The 22,831-nt window shown below is 38.9% G+C and overlaps 1 protein-coding gene across 1 annotated transcript in view; it reads right to left on the reverse strand.

Moving 5' to 3' along the window:
- MSTO1 (misato mitochondrial distribution and morphology regulator 1) overlaps positions 1-21,281 on the reverse strand; it is a 187,857-nt gene extending 166,576 nt beyond the window's left edge. Inside the window, exons 1-3 of the mRNA XM_053703175.1 lie at positions 21,145-21,281; positions 18,465-18,597; positions 10,462-10,534 (exon numbers count right to left, since the gene is read on the reverse strand). Of these exons, the coding sequence (XP_053559150.1) occupies positions 10,462-10,534; positions 18,465-18,597; positions 21,145-21,228 (290 nt within the window). The 5' untranslated portion in view covers positions 21,229-21,281. The remainder of the gene's footprint in view (positions 1-10,461; positions 10,535-18,464; positions 18,598-21,144) is intronic.
- Between the last annotated feature and the right edge of the window lie 1,550 nt (positions 21,282-22,831).

The following is a 22,831-nucleotide window of genomic DNA, read 5'->3' on the forward strand; positions in this document are numbered from 1 at the left end:
ACATATTTGGCAAAGCAGCAATGGGCCCCCATCAATGTGCCAGAATTTAAAAAATTCTGGGCATTGACTATGCTGATGGGCATCATAAAGAAACCCTCCGTTCGCTCCTACTGGAGCAGTAGCCCCATCTGCTCTACCCCCATTTTCTCCCAGAGTATGTCGAGGCAGAGGTATGAAATGATTCTTCATTTCATGCACTTCAGCGACAACAGCCTGTGCCCCCCTAGGGAGCATCCCCAATTTGACAGGCTGTATAAAATCCGCCCCCTGATTACCCACTTTTCTGCCAGGTTTGCAGAGGCTTATACACCTGGAAGGAATATATGCGTTGATGAATCCCTGATGAAGTATAAGGGAAGGCTGGGATTCAAGCAGTATATTCCTTCCAAGCGCTCCAGGTATGGGGTAAAGGTGTATAAGCTCTGTGAGAGCGAGACTGGGTATACTCAGGCCTTCCGGGTGTATGAGGGAAAGGATAGCCACCTTGACCCTCCAGGTTGCCAAGAACATATGGGAACCACTGGCAAGATTGTCTGGGACCTGATATTACCCCTAATGAACAAAGGGTATCACTTGTACTTAGACAATTTTTATACAAGTGTCCTTTTGTTCAAGCTACTGTATTGCTTTGATACAGTAGCTTGCGGTACTATTAAAAAGAACCGCACAGGTTTCCCAGGACAACTTGTACGCACCCGGCTACAAAGGGGGGAGACCTCAGCTCTGCGCCAAGAGGAGCTGTTGGCACTGAAGTACAGAGACAAGAAGGATGTATACCTTCTTACCACCATCCACACAGAGAGGACGGTGGCGGTCTCTGTACGTAGCAGAGCTGAGATCATAAGGAAGCCAGAGCTGAGATCATAAGGAAGCCAGTGTGCATCAAGTCTTATAACCGGCATATGGGTGGGGTTGATCTGGCAGATCAGCTGCTGCAGCCCTACCTAATTATGCGGAAGACAAGGGCCTGGTACAAAAAGGTTGCAATTTACCTAATGCAGATTGCAACCCACAACGCTTTTTTGTTGTTCAAAAAAGCAAACCCCGGAATGAAACAGACTTTTTTACAATTTCAGCTCCAGATCATTTCGGGGATTTTGTACCATGATGCACCTGCTCCCCGGGCGGTGATGGGAGAGAGCAGACTTGGGGCTACTCATTTTATTTTTAAAATCCCCCCTACTTTTAATGTGCCAGATTTTTACATTTCACTAATATATTTTTTTTTCTAAAATGGGGCTGTTTTTTTTTTTTTTTTTACAAAAACCCCTGTCAAACCTATGCATGGGGGACATAGGTGTTCTCAAGGTGCCTTGCAGAAAACAACCTGTAGTATTTTTTTTGCACTAACTTACAACAGTCTCTCCTAAATCATAGTCAAAAAGCAATGTGTGTGTAAAAATGAAAATTTAAAAATTGCCACCATACACTTTCTCCAATTTTTTTGGCTAAAACGGTTGCTTCAAAGGCATCAAAGCACACCATATACAATACCTTGGGGTGTCAACATTTCAAAAATATGCACATTCATGGCAATAAATAAAAGTGGGGTTTACAATAGGCCCCAAACTAAAGATAGGCCTATCAGAAGAAATACTCTCATTGTTAATAACTAAAATCACAAGTCATAAAATTGTAACATAACCTTCCCAAAATCCTGGCAAACCTATGCATGGGGGGCATAGGTGTACTCAGGGTGCCTTGCAGAAAACAACCTGAAGTATTTTTTTGCACTAACTTACAACAGTCTCTCCTAAATCATAGTCAAAAAGCAATGTGTGTGTAAAAATGAAAATTGAAAAAATGCCACCATACACTTTCTCCAATTTTTTTGGCTAAAACAGTTACTTCAAATGCATCAAAGCACACCATATACAATACCTTGGGGTGTCAACATTTCAAAAATATGCACATTCATGGAAACAAATAAATTGGGGTATGTTAAAATACCCCCAAAAAGACAATAGGCAAAGAAAATATGTTAAATGTGAAAAAAAATCACAAACGCATGTTGGACATTTGGCATTACACCCCCCGAACAAGCCAAGAAACTTATGCATAGGTGGTATCACTGTACTCAGGAGATGTTGGTGAACACATATTGGGGTCTTCTTTGGCAGTAACACATAACAGGAGCTTAGAATTCATGTCTAAAGTACAATGTGTGTGAAAAATAACACACAAAAAATGACTGCCCAATAGTTTGACAAAGACTGGTGGTTGAATTAGTGCATGGAAAGTGTTAAAATACCAGCATTTGAAATACCCTAGGGTGTCTACTTTTCAAAAATATATGGTTTGATGGGGGTAAATTACATTGGCCGGCTTCAGAAATGTCCTACATAGGACATGGGTGCATGGGATGTGAAAATTCCAAGTTGAAAAACTGGAATGCGCCCCCTAAAAATAAGGCCTTTTAGCCCCCAGAGAACCCAACACACCTATACATGGGTGGCATCACTGTACTCAGGAGATGTTGTTGAATACATATTGAGGGTTTTTTTGGCAGTAACACATAACAGGGACTGAGAATATATGCCTAAAGTACAATGTGTGTGAAAAATAATGCAAAAAAATGACTACCTAAAAGTTTGACAAAGACTAGTGATTGAATTAGTGCATGGAAAGTGTTAAAATACCAGCATTTGAAATACCCTAGGGTGTCTACTTTTCAAAAATATATGGTTTGATGGGGGTAATTTACATTGCCCGGCCTCAGAAATGTCCGAAATAGGACATGGGTGCATGATGAGAGTTATGAAAATTCCAAGTTGAAAAACTGGAATGCGCCCCCTAAAATTAAGGCCTTTTAGCCCCCAGAGAACCCAACACACCTATACATGGGTGGTATCATTGTTCTCAGGAGATGTTGTTGAATATATATTGAGGTGTTTTGGTCAGTAACATATAACAGGAACTGAGAATCCATGCCTAAAGTACAATGCGTGTGAAAAATAACACACCAAAATGACTACCCAAAAGTTTGACAAAGACTGGTGGTTGAATTAGTGCATGCAAAGTGTTAAAATTCCAGCATTTGAAATACCCTAGGGTGTCTACTTTTTAAAAATATATGGTTTGATGGGGGTAATTTGCATTGTCCGGCTTCAGAAATGTCCCAAATAGGACATGGGTGCATGATGACAGATGTGAAAATTCCAAGTTAAAAAACTGGAATGCGCCCCCTAAAAATAAGGCCTTTTAGCCCCCAGAGAACCCAACAGACCTATACATGGGTGGTATCACTGTACTCAGGAGATGCTGCTGAAGACATATTGAGGTGTTATTTGGCAGTAACCCTTAACGTTCTCAGTAAATGTATTCTTGAATTGCTATTTTGTCAAAAAATCACCACTTTTTTTTTTTTTTTTTCAAACTTTGGCATAGATTGGTGGTAAAATAGTTGCATGGAAAGAGTCAAAATACCCCATGTTTAATACCTTTAGTTGTGTTCTTTTAAAAATATATATATATGTGAAGGGTTAATCAGGGATTCCTGACAGATATCAGTGTTCCAATGTAACTATCGCTAATTTAAAAAAAAAAAAAATTGGAAATAGCAAAGTGCTACTTGTACTTATTGCCCTATAACTTGCAAAAAAAGCAAAGAACATGTAAACATTGAGTATTTCTAAACTCAGGACAAAATTTAGAAACTATTTAGCATGGGAGTTTTTTGGTAGTTGTTGAAGTGTAGGAGATTTTGAGGGTCAAAGTTAGAAAAAGTGTGTTTTTTTTCAATTTTTTCCTCATATTTTATAAAAAAATTTTATAGTAAATTATAAGATATGATGAAAATAATGGTATCTTTAGAAAGTCCATTTAATGGCGAGAAAAACGGTATATAATATGTGTGGGTACAGTAAATGAATAAGAGGAAAATTACAGCTAAACACAAACACCGCAGAAATGTAAAAATAGCCTTGGTCCCAAACGGACAGAAAATGGAAAAGTGCTGCGGTCATTAAGGGGTTAATACACAGTCACTCCTGAGCTCACCTAGTATTACTGATTAACAAAAGGATACCAAGAGAACTAAGCAAAACCCTGATAACAAGTATATTTGAAAGTGGTTTAAAATGTCATGATTTGTCCAATTAATTTAGAGGGACATGGAACTCCAACTTTTTCTTTCATGATTCAGATAGAGAATACAATTTTAAACCACTTTCCAATTTTCTTCTTTCATTTCATTTCCTTGGTTCTCTTGTTATCGCTTGCTGAAAGGTTTATCTAGGCAAGCTCAGAAGCAGCAGAGTATTGATTGGTGGATATATATATATATATATATATATATTTATTAAAAAAAACACAGAAAAAGTCCAGCACTCACTCACAAGCTCTCAACTAAGATAAAAAGCAGCAATGGAAGAGTTAGTTACTGCATCATTTTTCACAGTTGCTTTTTTTCCACAGTTGTTTGATTGTGAGCCTGCATTGTGTGGCTGTTTAGGGACCCAGGTTTATTTGGAAGAGACCTTGACAAGGTACCTTGGCTTTTCCCATTGGGCCAGATGCAGTAACTAACTCTTCCATTGCTGCTTTTTATCTTAGTTGAGAGCTTGTGAGTGAGTGCTGGACTTTCTCTGTGTTATATTAATGTATTATTTTTTTGTAATTTTCCCTGTTTGGGCCTTGCACCCAGGAGGCCTGTCTGGGGTTAACTGCCTATCTATCTATTGGGTTCTTGTAAAGCGCGGCTATTCACCCGTAAGGATCTCAAGGCGCTGATGGTTGCAGTTCAGTTGAAGAGCCAGGTCTTGAGGTCCTTTCTGAACTTAGTTAGGGCGGTAGCTTGTCTGAGGTGCAGAGGAAGGGTGTTCCAAGTCTTGGCTGCCAGGTGAGAGAAGGATCTGCCTCCCGCTGTGGTTTTCCTGATGCGGGGGATGGCTGCGAGGGCTTGGTCGGCCGATCGAAGTTGTCTAGCAGGGGTGTAGAAGTTAACGCGGTGGTTCAAGTGTTCAGGACTGATGTTGCGGAGGGCCTTGAATGCAGGGGTGAGAGGCTTGAAGGTTATTCTTTTGTTGATGGGGAGCCAGTGCAGGTCCCGCAGGTGTTTGGTGATGTGGCATTGACGAGGCATGTCGAGGATTAGTCTGGCTGAGGCGTTCTGGATGCGCTGTAGTCTCTTTTGAAGCTTGATGGTGGAGCCGGCGTAGAGTTCGTTGCCGTAGTCCAGTCGGCTGATGACGAGGGCGTGAGTGACAGTCTTCCTGGTCTCGGTTGAATTGAAGATCTTTCGCAGCAGGTGAAGTGTGTGGAAACATGCAGAAGAGACTGTGTTGATTTGCCGGTCCATGGAGAGCGATGAGTCCAGGATGACGCCTAGATTTCGTGCATGGTCGGTGGGGGTTGGATTGTGTCCGAGGGCTGTGGGCCATCAGGAGTTATTCCAAGCGGATGTGGTGGGACCGAGGAGGACGACTTCGGTCTTGTCTGCATTCAGCTTAAGGCAGTTGTAGCTCATCCAGGTGGCGACTGCTGTCAGCCCTTCATGGACATTTCTCTTGGCGGTGGTGGGGTCACTGGTGAGTGAGATGATTAGCTGGGTGTCGTCGGCGTAGGAGACGATGTTGAGGTTGTGTCGTCGGGAGATGGCAGCGAGAGGGGCCATGTAGATGTTGAATAGGGTGGGGCTCAGCGAAGAGCCTTGGGCTAGACCGCAGCTGGTTTTTGTGGGCTTGGAGATGAAGGGTGGGAGTCTAACTTTCTGGGTTCTGCCGGTGAGGAAGGAGGTGATCCATTCCAGGGCTTTGTCACGTATGCCGGCATTGTGTAGTCGGTTGCGGAGGGTGAGGTGGGAGACGGTTTCGAATGCTGCAGAGAGGTCTAGGAGAATGAGGGCGGCGGGTTTCTCCTCGGTCGAGTAGGGCAAGGATGTCGTCTGTGGCGGCTAGGAGGGCGGTCTCGGTGCTGTGGTTGCTCCTAAAACCGGATTGGGAGGGGTCCAGGGTGTGGTTGGCTTCGATGTAGTCAACGAGTTGCACGTTGATGGAATTCTCAATGACTTTGGCCGCAAAGGGGAGCAGAGAGATTGGGCGGGAGTTCTTCGGATCATTGGGGTCAGCCGTGGGTTTTTTCAGTAGGGGATTTAATTCTGCGTGCTTCCAATCATCCGGGAAGGTGCTGGTTTCGATGGAGCAGTTGATGGTGCTGCAGAGCTCGGGGGCGATGGTGTCACCTGCTTTGTTGAAAATGTGATGCGGGCATGGGTCTGAGGGTGCTCCGGAGTGGATTGATCTCATGATTCTGATGGTGTCCTCTGTGGTGAGGGGGCTCCAGATGGTCTGTGGGGGGTATGTGGTGGTGTATTTGGGTGAGTTATCGGTTGGGATTGGTGGGTAGGCGGTGGTGGATGAGTTCTGGGGCGCAAACTGTCATAGATGTCGACGATCTTGCGGTGGAAGTACATTGCAAGGTTATCGCAGAGGTCTTGGGAGGGCGGGATGTAGTTGGTGTCGCTGTTGGGATTGGAGAATTCCTTGATGACTGTGAATAGCTCCTTGCTGTTGTGGACGTTGGCATTGATTCTATTTTGGATGGCTGTCTTCTTGGTGGTTTTGATGAGGTGGTGGTGGGTAGTGATGGCTTCTTTGTAGAATGTTTTATTTGAAGGGGTCTTGCTGGATCTCCAGGTCCTTTCCAATCGCCTGCAGTGGCGCTTGGAGTCCTGGAGGGCAGGGGTGAACCAACTAGCTTTGTTGGTGGGTTGGTACCAGAGTCAACTGCCTTTGACTCTGGTGACAGTGCAGCTTCTTGAGAGTGCTGGTTTGCACCCAGGGCTGTGCATGTTGCAGGGTCATAGGATGTCTACCCGGTCCGACCTGAGAGTGCTGACCTCACCCGTGTTTTGTATGTGAGATAGATATATATATATAGATATAGATATAGATATATATTATGAAAAAAACAATGGGTTTCATGTCCCTTTAAGTTTAATTTTTACTTTAATGTCCCTTTTTAATAAATTTTCCTTCACCTTATTTATATCAGGATTTCAAATTTAACTGAAAATCAGTTCACATCAATTTTAATTTCTTACATAGATTATTAAATTGAGGAATCTCAAAGACTTTAGCATTAGCACCAAGACTCACAAGTTACATGGTGAAACTAGGCATCAAGCAAATCGTTGAGCTTCCACAAAGAAACATACGGCTAGATTACGAGTTTTGCGGTATGAGTGAAAAAGCAGCATTAAAGGGACATAATACTCAAATGGTAAATCACTTTAAACTGATGCAGTATAACTGTAAAAAGCTGGCAGGAAAATATCACCTGAGCATCTCTATGTAAAAAAGGAAGATATTTTACCTCACAATCTCCTCAGCTCAGCAGAGTAAGTTCTGTGTAAAAAGTTATACTTCACCTGCTCCCAGCTGCAGGTAAAAATAAAAAAATAAAAAATGAAGAAATGAACAGCAGCCAATCAGCATCAGCAGTGCTGAGGTCATGAACTCTTACTGTGATCTCATGAGATTTGACTTAACTCTCATGAGATTTCATAGTAAGCTTCCTTTACCTGATTGGTGAAATAATATGAGAGTTCACGAGGCTCATCCTCTAAGATGTCCCAGGACAGACACACTAAAATGCTGCTTAGAAATCCTTTACAATGGGATGTGGCTACTGAGGAACTTTTGAGGTAAAATATCTTTCTTTTTTATATAGAGATGTTCAGGTGATATTTTCTAGTCAGCATTTTACAGCTATACTGCATCACTTTCAAGTGTTTAAACATTTGGGTATCATGGCCCTTTAAGGCTCTTTTTCACTACCGCTGGTATTACAAGTCTTGCAGGTTTAGGGGCACTGCACACTTTTTTGGCCGTAACGCAACGTAACTACCGCAGCTTTTTAAAAAGTCCTTTTTTAATGGGCCACCACCTACATTATATTTATTAACCCCTAATCTGCCGCCCCTAACATCGCCGCCACCTACCTACATTTATTAACCCCTAATCTTCCGCCCCCAACGTCGCCGCCACTATACTAAAGTTAATAACCCCTAACCCCAAGTCTAACTCTAACTTTAATGTAATTAAACTAAATACTTACCTGTAAAATAAACTCTAAGCTAGCTACAATATAAATAATAGTTACATTGTATCTAGCTTAGGTTTTATTTCACAGGTAAGTTTATATTTATTTTAACTAGTTAGACTAGTTAGTAAATAGTTATTAATTATTTACCAACTACCTAGCTAAAATAAATACAAATTTACCTGTAAAATAAAACCTAACCTGAGTTACACTAACACCTAACCTTACACTACAATTAAATAAATTAAATTTATTAAATACAATTAACTAAATAACAAAACAAAAAACACACTAAATTACACAAAATAAAAAAGAAATAAGATATTTAAACTAAATTACACCTAATCTAATAGCCCTATCAAAATAAAAAGCCCCCCAAAATAAAAAAAAACCCTAGCCTAAAATAAACTACCAATAGCCTTTAAAAGGGCCTTTTGCGGGGCATTGCCCCAAAGAAGTCAGCTCTTATACCTGTAAAAAAGAAAATACAAATACCCCACCAACAGTAAAACCCACCACCACACAACAAAACCCCCCAAATAAAATCCTAACTAAAAAAACTAAGCTCCCCATTGCCCTGAAAAGGGCATTTGTATGGGCATTGCCCTTAAAAGGGAAGTTAGCTCTTTTTCCGCCCAAACCCTAAGCTAAAAATAAAACCCACCCAATAAAAAAACACTAACCCCTGAAAATCCACTTACAGTTTTTGAAGACCCAACATCCATCCTCAACGAAGCCGGGAGAAGTCTTCACCCAAGCGGCAAGAAGTGGTCCTCCAGACGGGCAGAAGTCTTCATCCAGACGGCATCTTTTATCTTCATCCATCCAGCGCGGAGAAGCTCCATCTTCAAGACATCCGGCGCGGAGCATTCTCTTCTTTCCACGGCTCTTCTCGAATGAAGAGCCATGGAAAGAAGAGGATGCTCCACGCCGGATGTCTTGAAGATGGAGCCGCTCCGCGCCGGATGGAAGAAGATAGAAGATGCCATCTGGATGAAGACTTCTGCCCGTCTGGAGGACCACTTCTTGCCGCTTGGATGAAGACTTCTCCTGGCTTCGTTGAGGATGGATGTCGGGTCTTCAAAAGCTGTAAGTGGGTCTTCAGGGGTTAGTGTTAGTTTTTTTTTTTTAAGGGTTTATTGGGTGGGTTTTATTTTTAGCTTAGGGTTTGGGTGGAATAAGAGCTAAATGCCCTTTTAAGGGCAATGCCCATACAAATGCCCTTTTCAGGACAATGGGGAGCTTAGGTTTTTTTTAGTTAGGATTTAATTTGGGGGGTTTTGTTGTGTGGGTGGTGGGTTTTACTGTTGGGGGTGTTTGTATTTTATTTATTTTTTTAGAGGTAAAAGAGCAGATTTCTTTGGGGCAATGCCCCGCAAAAGGCCCTTTTAAGGGCTATTGTCAGTTCTGTTTAGGCTAGGGTTTTGTTTTTGTTTTTTTTTTTGGGGGGGGCATTTTTTATTTTGATAGGGCTATTAGATTAGGTGTAATTAATTTAAATATTTGATCATTTCTTTTTTATTTTGTGTTAGTGTAACTCAGGTTAGGTTTTATTTTACAGGTAAATTTGTATTTATTTTAGCTAGGTAGTTAGTAAATAGTTAATAACTATTTACTAACTAGTGTACCTAGTTAAAATAAATACAAACTTAGCTGTTAAATAAAAATAAAACCTAAGCTAGATACAATATAACTATTAGTTATATTATAGCTAGTTTAGGGTTTATGTTACAGGTAAGTATTTAGTTTTTAGGAATTATTTAGTTAATGATAGTAATTTTTATTTAGATTTATTTTAATTATATTAAAGTTAGTGGGTGTTAGGGTTAGACTTAGGTTTAGGGGTTAATAACTTTAGTATAGTGACGGCGACGTTGGAGGCGGCAGATTAGGGGTTAATAAGTGTAGGTAGGTGGTGGCGACGTCGTTAGGGGCAGCAGATTAGGGGTTAATAAGTGTAATGTAGGTGGTGGCGTTGTCAGGGGACACAGATTAGCAGTGTTTAGACTCGGGGTTTATGTTAAGGTGTTAGGTGTAAACATAAATTTAGTTTCCCCAAAGGAATCAATGGGGCTGCGTTACGGAGCTTTATGCTCCTTTATTGCAGGTGTTAGGCTTTTTTACAGCCGGCTCTCCCCATTGATGTATATGGGGAAATTGTGCACGAGCACGTAAAACCAGCTCACTGCAGCGCTGGTATTGGAGTGCGGTATGGAGCTCAATTTTGCTTTACGCTGCAATATTGCATGCGTTAGCTGGGTTTTTGCATACCTGTAATACCAGTGCTGTAGGTAAGTGAGTGGTGACAATAACTTTCAAGTTAGTACCGAGCAGCTCTTACCGCAAAACTTGTAATCTAGCCGATAGTTTCCTCATAATGTATGAAACCCTAATAAAACTATATTAGGAAAATCTCACCATGCTGGGGTTGAATGTCTGGTCTCTTTATCTTCATACAGACTGCTTTGGTGGCTCAGGGAGCTCAAATCACCTAGAACAATATAAATAAATGTTATAATGCATAACCCTCAAAAAACACAGGTACCAGTTCCTTTAAAGGGACGCTAAACACGTCTTGTTTTGTGTCAAATTGTGTTTGTGCCATGCTCTATAGACCGGCTAAAAAGCAGCATTTCAAAGGAAATCTAGTTTACAGAATTCACTTTTTTTTACGTCTCTGGACAACAAGGAACAAGCATGATTTTAACACTTGAATAGGTGTTAATGTCCTTTTAATATGCATAAAGGCGAAGCTCACATGCACAAATGATCACTGATGCTTACATCAATCACCACGTATACAAAAAAAGTTATTCTTCTACACAAATTTCCCAACGAATCAATTTTACCTGCAGGATTGTTTCAATTTGTTAACACATAACTCCTTTACCTTTATTTTGTTATTTGAAATATATGGTTTTGTCTGTTAAAAACATCACCTGTACTGAGAATGTGAATACTTTTGTACTATCAAAAAAAAAAAAAGCTATGTAAGCAAGAATCAGCAGCAGCCCAAAGGATGGTGGGACTGACTGATACTAAAATGTTAAAAAAGTTCAATTACTCTCTGTTGCCCTGATACTCAAATGTTCTCCAGCTTGCTGAGAAATTGCAGTTCAGACTTCACAGGGGCTGAACTCACGGAAGGGCTGAAGTCTCCAGCACTGTGAGATCTCTCTCTCATTTTTATATATGAAGGAGAGACAAGCCCAATGCAATATAACACTGCATGATATCAGAGTTTTGTTATATTTACAGTTTGTGCTTTGTATTTTAGATTACTTTACACTTTAGATTGGGTCTTTTCAGTATTATTGCATTTAAGCTTTGCACTCTCATTTATAATTTTAATACATTTATAGTAAGCTCTAACAGTTATTTTACAAATTCTGATTATGTTTTGAAAGTGTTTCTCTGTTATTTTAATAAATTAGGATCATACTTTGTATATTTCTGTGTAGCTTTTACAGATTTCTTGGATAGAAAATAATGTATATGTGTGCTAGAAGAAAGCTATAGGGTTAATTGTAATTTCAAATATTTGATGTATATCAAATGATCATAAGTGAAACGAAAATATTTGCAAAATGATTGCAAAAATGTGTGCAAATTATTTGCCGATACAAAATAGAAAATAATAAAATAGGATTGCTCCTATATGTGTTAACAATTCTATATAGTATTCTGTTGTATACTTTGTAAATAGAATTGTAGATATAATGTTGCGGTAGATATAAGGGGGAAAAAATCCACTATGCTGACAGAAAATTTACCTAGCAACATTTGAGCAACGATATTGTTTTCCTACTATTGGGTAAAATGTTAACTGAAACGAGGCTTCCGTTTTTTGTAAATGGTCGTCACGTGATCAGAGGGGTGTTTAAAGGTTGGCGGTTTAGCTTACTCTGTAAGTCACTATTGAGAAAGCTTCGGCGAAATGCGTCTAGTGACGCAACAGTGGGTGTCGGAGGTATTTACTATAGTACAAAGTACAACTATTAGTACTCAATCCAGGTCTGTACAATTTTGTTTTTTACAATATCCTTTAATAAAAGTTATATTTTAATGATAGAAACTGGATGGGATTTTCGTTTTCTACAAGGAAGACTATCTTAGTTGACCGCTAAATGTATGCATATATACGCCTATTTTTGACTTTTTTTATTCATCTCCTACCTCCCTTATTCAGATCAACGATATACTCTCATATTCCATTACCTCTACTGATAACTGTTTCAGTACTGGTTTGGCTATCTGCTATATGTGGATGGGTGTCTTTCGGTAAGTATGTTTTCATTACTTAACACATTCTCAGCTATGGTTTGACACTTTATGCATTAATATAAAGTTCTAAATATATGTATTGTACTTATATTTGCCATGAGTCAGGATTATGTATATTTCCTTTTGCAGACTATCAGTTTCATATTTGGGGGGGGGGGGAATCTTACCTGGGGTATTTCATTATTTAAAACCCCATTCCTATATGCCTCTTGCCTTTTTCTATGTCAGAGGGATATGCCGTTTGCATTTTTTTCCCATTCCTGAAACTGCCATATAAGGAAATTGATCATTTTGCTTTATAGGTTGTTTTTTCTCTCACATTTGCAAGATGTCTCAAACTGATCCTGTCTCAGAAACCACTGTTGGAACCCTGCTGCTTGATAACAGTTCTACCAAAGCTAAGTGCATTTGTTGTAAATTTGTGCTGTGGTATGTAACAGTTGTCAAGATAAGCTTTTACATGCAGATAATTTGTCCATCAGTAATAGTACAATGCCTGTTCTTCCTTCAACATTTAATGTACATGATATACCTGTGAATATAAAAGATGTTATTGCTGATGCGATTCAGAAGGCTTTGTCTGCCATCCCGCCTTCTAATAAACGTAAAAGGTATTTTAAAACTTCTCATAAAGTTGATGAATTTTCCTGACAACATACTGAATTATCCTCGTCTGATGAGGATCTTCCTCAGATATGGACACTGACAAATCGACTTATTTATTTAAAATGGAGAATATTCGTTCCTTGTTAAAAGAGATGTTGATTACATTGGATATTGAGGAAACTAGTCCTCTTGATATTAAAACTAGTAAATATTTAAATTCTGTTTATAAACCTCCTGTGGTTACTCCACAGCTTCCTGATGCTATTTCTGATATGATTTCTAAGGAATGGAATAGGCCTGGTACTTCTTTTATTCCTTCTTCAAGGTTTAAAAAATCTCATCCTTTGCCAGCAGTTACATTGGAGTTTTGTGAAAAGATCCCCAAAGTTGATGGGGCTATTTCTACTCTTGCTAAACGTACTACTACTCCTATGGAAGATAGTACTTCTTTTAAAGACCCTTTAGATAGGAAACTTGAATCTTATCTAAGGAAAGCTTATTTATATTCTGGCTATCTTCTCAGGCCTGCCATTTCTATGGCTGATGTTGCAGCTGCATCAACTTTTTGGTTGGAAAGCTTAGCGCAACAGGAATGGATCCTGATTTGTCCAGCATTGCTCGCTTGCTTCAACATGCCAATCATTTTATCTGCGATGCCATTTTTTATATCATCAAAATTGATATTAAATCTATGTCTTTAGCTAGAAGAGCTTTGTGGCTCAAATATTGGAATGCTGACATGGTATCTAAATCTCTTTCTTTCCAAGGTAATACGTTATTTGGTTCTCAGTTGGATTAGATTATTTCAACTGTCACTGGGGGAAGAGAGTTTTTTTGCCTCAGGATAAAACACCTAAGGGTAAATCTAATGCTTCTAACCGTTTTTGTTCCTTTCGACAAAATAAGGATCAGAAACCTAATCCTTCGCCAAAGAATCTGGTTCCAATTGGAATGAAGGTACGGCCCTCATTCCAGCTCAGCTGGTAGGGGGCAGATTAAGATTCTTCCAAAACATTTGGGCAGATTCTGTCCAAAATCAATGGATTCAGAGTATTGTCTCTCAAGGGTACCGAATAGGATTCAGAGTAAGACCTCCTGTGAGAAGATTTTTTCTCTCACGCATCCCAGCAAATCCAGTAAAGGTTCAGGCTTTTCTGAAGTGTGTTTAAGACCTGGAGCTTTCAGGGGTAATAATGCCAGTTCCATTTCAGGAACAGGGTCTGGGGTTTTATTCAAATCTATTCATTGTTCCAACGAAATTTGTTATGTAAGAGTGCCAACTATCAAAATGGTGACTTATAAGGACTATTCTGCCTTTTGTTCAGCAAGGGCATTATATGTCAACAATAGACTTACAGGATGCATATCTTCATATTCCGATCCATCCAGACCACTATCAGTTTCTGAGATTCTGTTTTCTAGACAAGCATTACCAATTTGTCGCTCTTCCATTTGGCCTAGTGACAGCTCCAAGAATCTTTTCAAAAGTTCTCGGTGCCCTACTCTTTAATCAGAGAATGGGGTATTGCGGCGTTTCCTTATTTGGACTATATCTTGGTACTAGCTTAGTATTTACATTCGGCAGAATCTCACACAAATCAACTAGTGTTGTTTCTTCAAAGAAATGGTTGGAGGATCAATTTACCAAAAAGTTCTTTCATTCCTCAGACAAGGGTCACCTTTTTAGGTTTCCAGATGGATTCAGTGTCCATGACTCTGTCTCTAACAGACAAGAGACGTTTAAAATTGGTTTCAGCTTGTTGGAACCTTCAGTCTCAATCATTCCCTTCAGTAGCTATGTGCATGGAAGTTTTAGGTCTCATGACTGCAGCATCGGACGCGATCCCCTTTGCTTGTTTTCATATGAGACCTCTCCAGCTTTATATGCTGAACCAATGGTGCAGAAATTATACAAAGATATCACAATTAATATCCTTAAATCCCAATGTTCGACTCTCTCTGACTTGGTGGTTAGATCACTATTGTATAGTTCAAGGGGCCTCTTTTGTTCGTCCAACCTGGACTGTGATCACAACAGATGCAAGTCTTTCAGGTTGGGGAGCTGTCTGGGGATCTCTGACAGTACAAGGGGTTTGGAAATCTCAAGAGGCGAGGTTACCAATCAATATTTTAGAACTCTGTGCTATTTTCAGGGCTCTTCAGGCTTGGCCTCTGTTGAACAGAGAACCGTTCATTTGTTTTCAGACAGACAATATCCCAACTGTGGCATATGTAAATCATCAGGGTGGGACTCAAGCTATGAAAGAAGTGTCTCGGATACTTGTTTGGGCGGAATCCAGCTCCTGTCTAATTTCTGCAGTTTATATCCCAGGTATAGACAATTGGGAAACGGATTATCTCAGCCGTCAGACTTTACATCCAGGGGAGTGGTCGCTCGATCCAGATGTGGGGTCTTCCAGAAATAGATCTGATGGCTTCCCATCTAAACAAGAAACTACCCAGGTACTTGTCCAGGTCCAGGGATCCTCAAGCGGAAGCAGTGGATGCGTTAGTTCCTTGGTGTTACCAACCTGCTTATATCTTCCAGCCTCACAGGTTCTGGTATGCGGATCTTGTTCGGATGTCCAGTTGCCAGCCTTGGACACTTCCATTAAGGCCAGACCTTCTGTCTCAAGGTCCGTTTTTCCATCAGGATTTTAAATCATTAAATTTGAAGGTATGGAAATTAAACGCCTAGTGCTTAGTCAGAGGTTTCTCTGACTCAGTGATTAATACTATGTTACAGGCTTGTAAATCTGTTTCTAGGAAGATTATCGAGTTTGGAAGACTTATATAAGACTTAGAGGGATTAAAGTTCACCATACTCCACAGAGGAGAAGCACATCATAATTTTCACAAGAGGAGCACATCACACTCCACAGAGGATTAATACACCATACTGTGTATAGAAGAAGCTTACCATATCCAACAGAGGAAAAAGATACCATACTCCATAGAGGAGAAGTTTACCACACCCCCAGGATATCGAAAGAAGGAAGCACCATACTCTAACAGGTCACAGAGACGTTATCAGCTTTAACACAGATAGGAATTAAAACCCCTCAACGCTCTCAACATACCTCACATGTTTGAGGTCAAAAAAAGGTGAGCATTATTCTAAGTTTTTCTGCTACACTACTTACTAGTACTTTCATACTACACCATAAATTGTTTTCTGTTTATGTTTCCTCCCCTCTATGAGCGCTGAAATCACTTTACACCCCTACATTCTCATTCCATTGATGATAGTGGAATATCCAGATATAGCTGCTACTGAAATACATCAGGAGGCACTTTTTGGAAGCAAAATAAACATTTGCAATACACACCGCGCAAGTCTAAATATGCCCAGGGAGCATTTAAATAAACAATAGTCACCAGTTGAAAGCACTCACCGGGTCTTACACCAATTGATAAATCAAAATTTATTCACAACAATAACGTTTCGGGGGTGTACGGTCTGAGGACGGGGCTAACGCCCCCAAAACGTTATTGTGAGTTTCAACTGGTGCTGAATATTATATATATATATATATATATATATATATATATATATATATATATATATATATATATATATATATATATATCAATTGGTGTAAGACCCGGTGAGTGCTTTCAACTGGTGCTGACTATTGTTTATTTAAAATGCAACCTGGGCAGTTGAATTGATATTGATATATATATATATATATATATATATATATATATATATATATATATATATATATATATATATATATATATATATATCAAATCATTGAGCAAGTAGGAATTAAAACAAGCATTTTTGATAAGTTGAGAAAATATCTAATGCAGCAATGTATTTTAATTTTCTGTCCTGCTTACAAATATAACAGTGTTGATTATGCAAAATTGGGAAATGGGTTATAAAGAGATTATCTATCTTTTTAAACAATATTCACGTACACTGTCCCTTCAGGTGAATTAAAATACAAAGCAAAAAGTGTAAATGCAAGAACACTTTGCAAGTTTTATGGCTAAATTGTACTCTGCTTGTCTTTCCTTCACGTCCAGAAATTCAGGAAATCCCCCTTCAATAGATTAAGCAATATCTGTACTTCTAAAACCTTGTGAGGGACATTGTAGGGCTGACAGATCTTTTCAGCTAATCTGAGTGGTGAGCAGTGTTCGACATACTCAAAGGGCCATGGTGCAAAAAAGAAAAAAATGTTTGGACCACCCCCAAGGTAAATCAGTAATAAGCAATAGTAATAATATACATGCTGTTATAATGATATGTAATATGATTTTTGAGTATAAATATGCAACCTGCACTAATAAAAGTCTTCCATGCAATAGAAAAGTATACTTTCTGCCCATATGTATATATAGACTAGCTGCAGCTGCTATGGACCCCCTCCAGCACTTAAGCCCCAGTGCCACTGCACCATCTGCATAGGGTAGCCATATTGCCGCTTTATAAAAAATACATATGTCAGGGTTCTTATACAAAACATTTCTTTAAACAGCCCTGACATATGTATTTTTCATATGTGTCCCCTTTTTAAAGTGATGGTAATTCTGAATCTGGCAGACAGCTTTAGACAATCGAGCTCTGCAAATTGTGGGTTTTCTACGTTCTAAGAATTGGAAGTCCAGATATATTCCTCCAGACAGAGCAAATAGAGAGAGTGGAACACTTTAAGCAAACATGGCATTTAATGCATTGAAATGTTCTAACTAATCTAATGTGAAAGAGAAAAAAAAAAAAAGAAAAAAGAGATAATTACAAGGTTATTACTGTCCTTTTGATTGTGGATTGTGATCTGCTGAGACAATTTATTATGCATATTACTATTGCTAAATTGTTTTGAGCCTGACAGATGAACTGCATTTATTATATTTCACATGTGGTATTGTTTGTATTGAAAATGATTCTGTGCCAAACTGTGTAACATGCAAACTGGATGAATTGTGCTTTTTGTGAGACAAGTATATTAGAACTTATTAAAGGGACACTTAACCCAATTTTTTTCTTTCATGATTCAGATAGAGCATGACATTTTTAATCAACTTTCTAGTTTACTCCCATTGTCAATTTTTTTTCGTTCTCTTGCTATCTTTATTTTAAAAGCAGGAATGTAAATCTTAGCAGCCAGCCTATTTTAGGTTAAGCACCATGGATAGCGCTTGCTTATTAGAGGCTTACATTTACCCACCAATAAGCAAGCATAACCCAGGTTCTCAACCAAAACTTGGCCAGCTCATATGCATCACATTCCTGCTTCTTAAATAAAGATAGCAAGAGAACGAAGAAAAAAATGATAACAGGAGTAAATGAGAAAGTTGCTTAAAATTGCATGCTCTATCTGAATAATGAAAGAAAAAAAATGTGTGTTTAGTGTCCCTTTAAGATTATCAATGTTTTAAATGGTTAAATAATTATGTTGAGTCATATACAGAAAATTAATTGGGCATTTTATTTAGGTAAAAGTAGTTTGATAGTTTTAAATATGCAAGATCAGTTGATGCCTGCACTCACAACCTGAGAAATAATACATTCTTACCTTTTACATCCACAAGGATGAGACGTGGGGTATAGGTTTCCTGTCCACTCAAGGTCACCCCCCGCCTAAAGAGGACATCGCTACTGATTTCAGAGTTCTGTCCATTTGTTGAATTGTGAGAACGCCCTGCTTCCTGTAGAGAGGAATTTGAGAATGACAAATGGGTCATGTGTCCTACTAGTTGCAGTAACTATTGCACTATTTATTGAATATAACTATGTTTATCCCCTGTAAATAGATTAAACACATAGCACCGGAGAAACAATGCACTACTGGGAGTTAGCTGAACGCCTGGGGAGCCAATGACAAGAGAAAATGAGTGTAGCCTCTAATCACAAGCTAGCTTTGCTTCTGATATGTAGATATTATTTTCAACAAAAGGATACCAAGAGAAAGTAAATTTGGGAACAGAACTGAATTTAAAAGGGTCTTAAAATGATGTGATCTATCTGAATCATATAAGTTTAAAAGGGACAATAAAGTCAAAAATTTTCTTTCATGATTCAGATAGAGCAAGCAATTTTAAATAACTTTCCAATTTACTTCTGTTATCAAATTTGCTTTGTTCCCTTGGTATCCTTTTATTGAAGAGTAAAACTAGCTAGGCTCATAAGAGCTCAGGAGTGTGCACGTGTCTTTAGTATTCTATAGCAGCAGAGTTTTACAACATTATTTGTAGCTTTGTTATAATATGTTACAAAACACTGCTACCATAGAATACTAAAGACACGTGCACACTCCTGAGCTCTTATGCGCCTAGCTTTACTCTTCAATAAAAGATACCAAGAAAATAAAGCAAGTTTGATAACAGAAGTAAATTGGAAGTTTTTTTTTTAAATTGCATGCTCTGGATCGTGAAATAGTTTTTTTTACTTTACTCTCCCTTTAGGAGTGAATAATCAATATTGTTTGCAGTCCACTTGGGAATTGGTTTGTCTTAAACATGTCCTGAGGCTTTAATATATCCATGATTTATTCTTGGTATAGACTTTTGAACTTCTTTCCTGTTTGCAAGTCTGCTTTTCCAAAAATTGAATAACATCTATAATGTGGGGGGCTCACCTTGAAAGTTTCGCCAAAGGGGAGGCCCACTATCTAAGACTTTGAAAACCTATGTACTATATGCTTGCTATAAATGTTCACAAATATCAAAACTATCACTTTATGACCTACCTAGTTGTACTCTTCAATAAGAGATATCAAATTTACTTTGTTCTCCTGGTAACAGAAGTAAATTGGAAAGTTGATTAAAATTGAATGCGCAATCTAAATCATGAAAGTTTAATTTTGACTTTACTGTCCCTTTAATTTTGACTTTCCAATCCATTTAACCCCCCTAGCTTTGGCTAATTACAGAAATAAATATCTGAAAAGAAATATAAAGAAATAACAGTAAAAAAAATCTAGCAGTGTCAGAAGAATCCTCCATAGTGCATGTTAGTCTCTCTTTGAGAAGAGGGGGGGGGGGGGGAACACAGTTAAATTACAGAAAGGTTAAAGAAAATCTTTGTGATGTGGTTTCATTATTTTAGTGAACTATTGAGCATTTTATGGAAAATAACATTTTGCGTTTTTGTCACCTTAAACACTCCCCTCCTCGTTCTGCAGGATTCCTCTACCCATCCACTTCTCCAACTTACCAAGAGCATCAATAGTGAGCCCCCCAAGTCAAACAGGATGATCTTCCTAGAGTCATTCTCAAGTAATCAATGAGTCAATGACCCCAGACTAGTCATCAGAAGCCATCCTGAAGTGTGCCCGCAGGCAGAAATATTTCAATGAGATTACTTTAGTTATCCACTGGCTCTTCATGCTTGTGAAGTAATCAGTAAACTGCCAATCATTTCTTAAGTCATCATCCAGAATGTTTTACCTTAGCTAATGACTTTACATGCCCGATGATGTCCAAATGACTTCTAAAGTAGATTTATGATCATCAAATCACTCCAGGATGGTCTCTTGAGTAATCTGGTTTTTCTTGGGCACGCTCATTACTAATTCAGTATCCCGACAGTGAAATCCAATGAGTTGAAGCTGGCAAAATTTGATTACTAATTCAAATTTTCTACTGAAATGCAGCTGGCCCAATCTGCTGCACTAGCTGCACTAGCTGCACTCGGGACCAGCAGTTCTCTGCAGCTCCCAATAGATAACATAACCCCTTTGCATGGGTTAAACATAACATTACATGGTAACTAGTTTTGAAATCATATCTTCAAAACAATTTTACAACTACAATGGCCCTTTAAAGGTGCATATTTTCTGCCACTTTCTGGTATTATGGTGCTTTGTTTTGGGATACATTTACTGCAATCATAATGAACACATTTTTGAAATAGGATTCTAACAAACACTGTTAAAATGTATCAAATAGGAATCTAATAATAAAGAAGCAAACGAAACTTGAGCATCATCTGTCATTCAGTTACGTCTCTTGAGTCTTCCTCCTCAACCTCTTCCACATATTTACTTATTCTGCTGTCTGATCATTTCTCCCATGCAGCCTCTAGTTATTTTTCCAACTCTCTCGCTGTCCTTTTATTTTGCCAATCTCAAATCTCGTCGGATTTCGGAGCTGTCCACCTCTATCCTTGCACCTGCTCCTTTCCCTGTTATCGATAATACTATTTTTTATTGTTTCTCTCTTCTCTCTATAGTTTTCTTTATCAGACTTGGTTACCTGCAGATTCCACCAGTGCGCTCCCACGTAGTTAGCATAGTTTCCCAGCTGAAAAGTTATCACTTCCCCGCACATGCCAGCCATGATGATGGTAGACAGCAAAGGGCTAGGCCGTGACAACCAACATAGCGAGCACAGATTGGGTATCGTGCTGTCAATTATAAGATGCGGGCTCCATGATTTGCTGATAAGGAGAAATGGGTGGGCACAAAATGTTCACGTGGAAGACATCACTGCATAGCAGAGGTCTCTGTAAACAGCTTGGTCCATAAACCGGAAATCGCAGTGTCAATGTTATGTCTGTTACTTTCTCGTGTTCCTGTACTATTGTATTACTCATTTTGTACTGGAAAAATAAATGTAACCGATAATGACAGTTTGGGATAATCGTTGTTATACACGAATGCTCGTTTTAATATAGGTGATAAATTGTGTGATATGAAAACAAATCCAGAGCGTCACCATGCATGAAAAACCTACCATCGTTCAATTGCTTACAACTTTACTAATTGACAGTTACAAACCGCAGAAGCATTAAAACAACAAACGTTCTGTTATGGCACAGGCGCATTCCTAATACATTGTTAAAAGTCCTATTGCATAGTTGCCATGGACACTTAGCAGCAGAGCCACGCCCATGTATGGTTTGCATAGATCCGCCTACCCTAATTAACCCTAAAACAAGCACATACAATCCTATCAGTATGATTTAGCCATACTGATTACTTAAAGGTATATGAGCATTTAAATTAAATGATTCAGACAGATCATGTCATTTTTAGATTCACTTCTGCTTTGTTCTCTTGGGTAACTTTGTTAAAAATATGTATATATACTCAGCAGCAGCAACAATTCACTACTGGGACTCGGAGCTTGCTGTTGATCGGTAGCTACACACATTTGTCTTTTGTCATTGGCTAACCAAATGTGTTTAGCTAACTCCCTGCAGTGAATTGCTGCTCTGGCACTCAATTTTTTTATGTGCTTAATCACATTGCAGAGGTTAAACACATGGCTATATGCAACAAATAGTCCAATAATAAAATTGCTCTAACATATAAGAGAATGTTCTGTATGCACTGTTATAGCTCTTTAATGCATGTTAAAACATCAAGCTCCTCATCACATCTCAAGCACATAATTGACATAAGAACTATACCTTTATAGCAAGTAACTATTTATGGGGGTTTTTTTGTTTGTTTTTTATCTTTGCTGAAGCAGTAATTGTGGCCAATAGGTTAATAGACACTGAAATGCCCAAGTAAATCTGGATTTTTAGTATGTTCTGTGAATTTCAGTCCCAGCACATGAAAAGCCTGATGTGTTAAGCCTCTGCTAAGCAAAGCCTCAGTATATACTAGGGGGAAATTGAACATGTTCCAAACTGTGCCACCCCATTTAGATGCCTTGCTTCATCACCCTTGCCTCCTATCCTCCCTGGTATTATACATCACATATCATGGCTTTCTCTTACCTGAACTCACACTACTAAACTTCAGTAACAATTTAAATGGACATTAAACCACTCTTTTTTTTTGGGGGGGGGGGTTGCGCAGTAGCCGGGGAAGCCACCTCCCCGAAATTAGATTTTGCAGGTTGGGATGTCTGCTGTATATACATACTGAATTGAACAAAGGACACGCTTAAAGGGATAGAAAAGTTTAAAAAAAAAAAAAAAATGTGCATG

Source organism: Bombina bombina, chromosome 1, assembly GCF_027579735.1.
Source record: "Bombina bombina isolate aBomBom1 chromosome 1, aBomBom1.pri, whole genome shotgun sequence".
In the NCBI taxonomy this organism is placed as follows: Eukaryota; Metazoa; Chordata; class Amphibia; order Anura; family Bombinatoridae; genus Bombina; species Bombina bombina.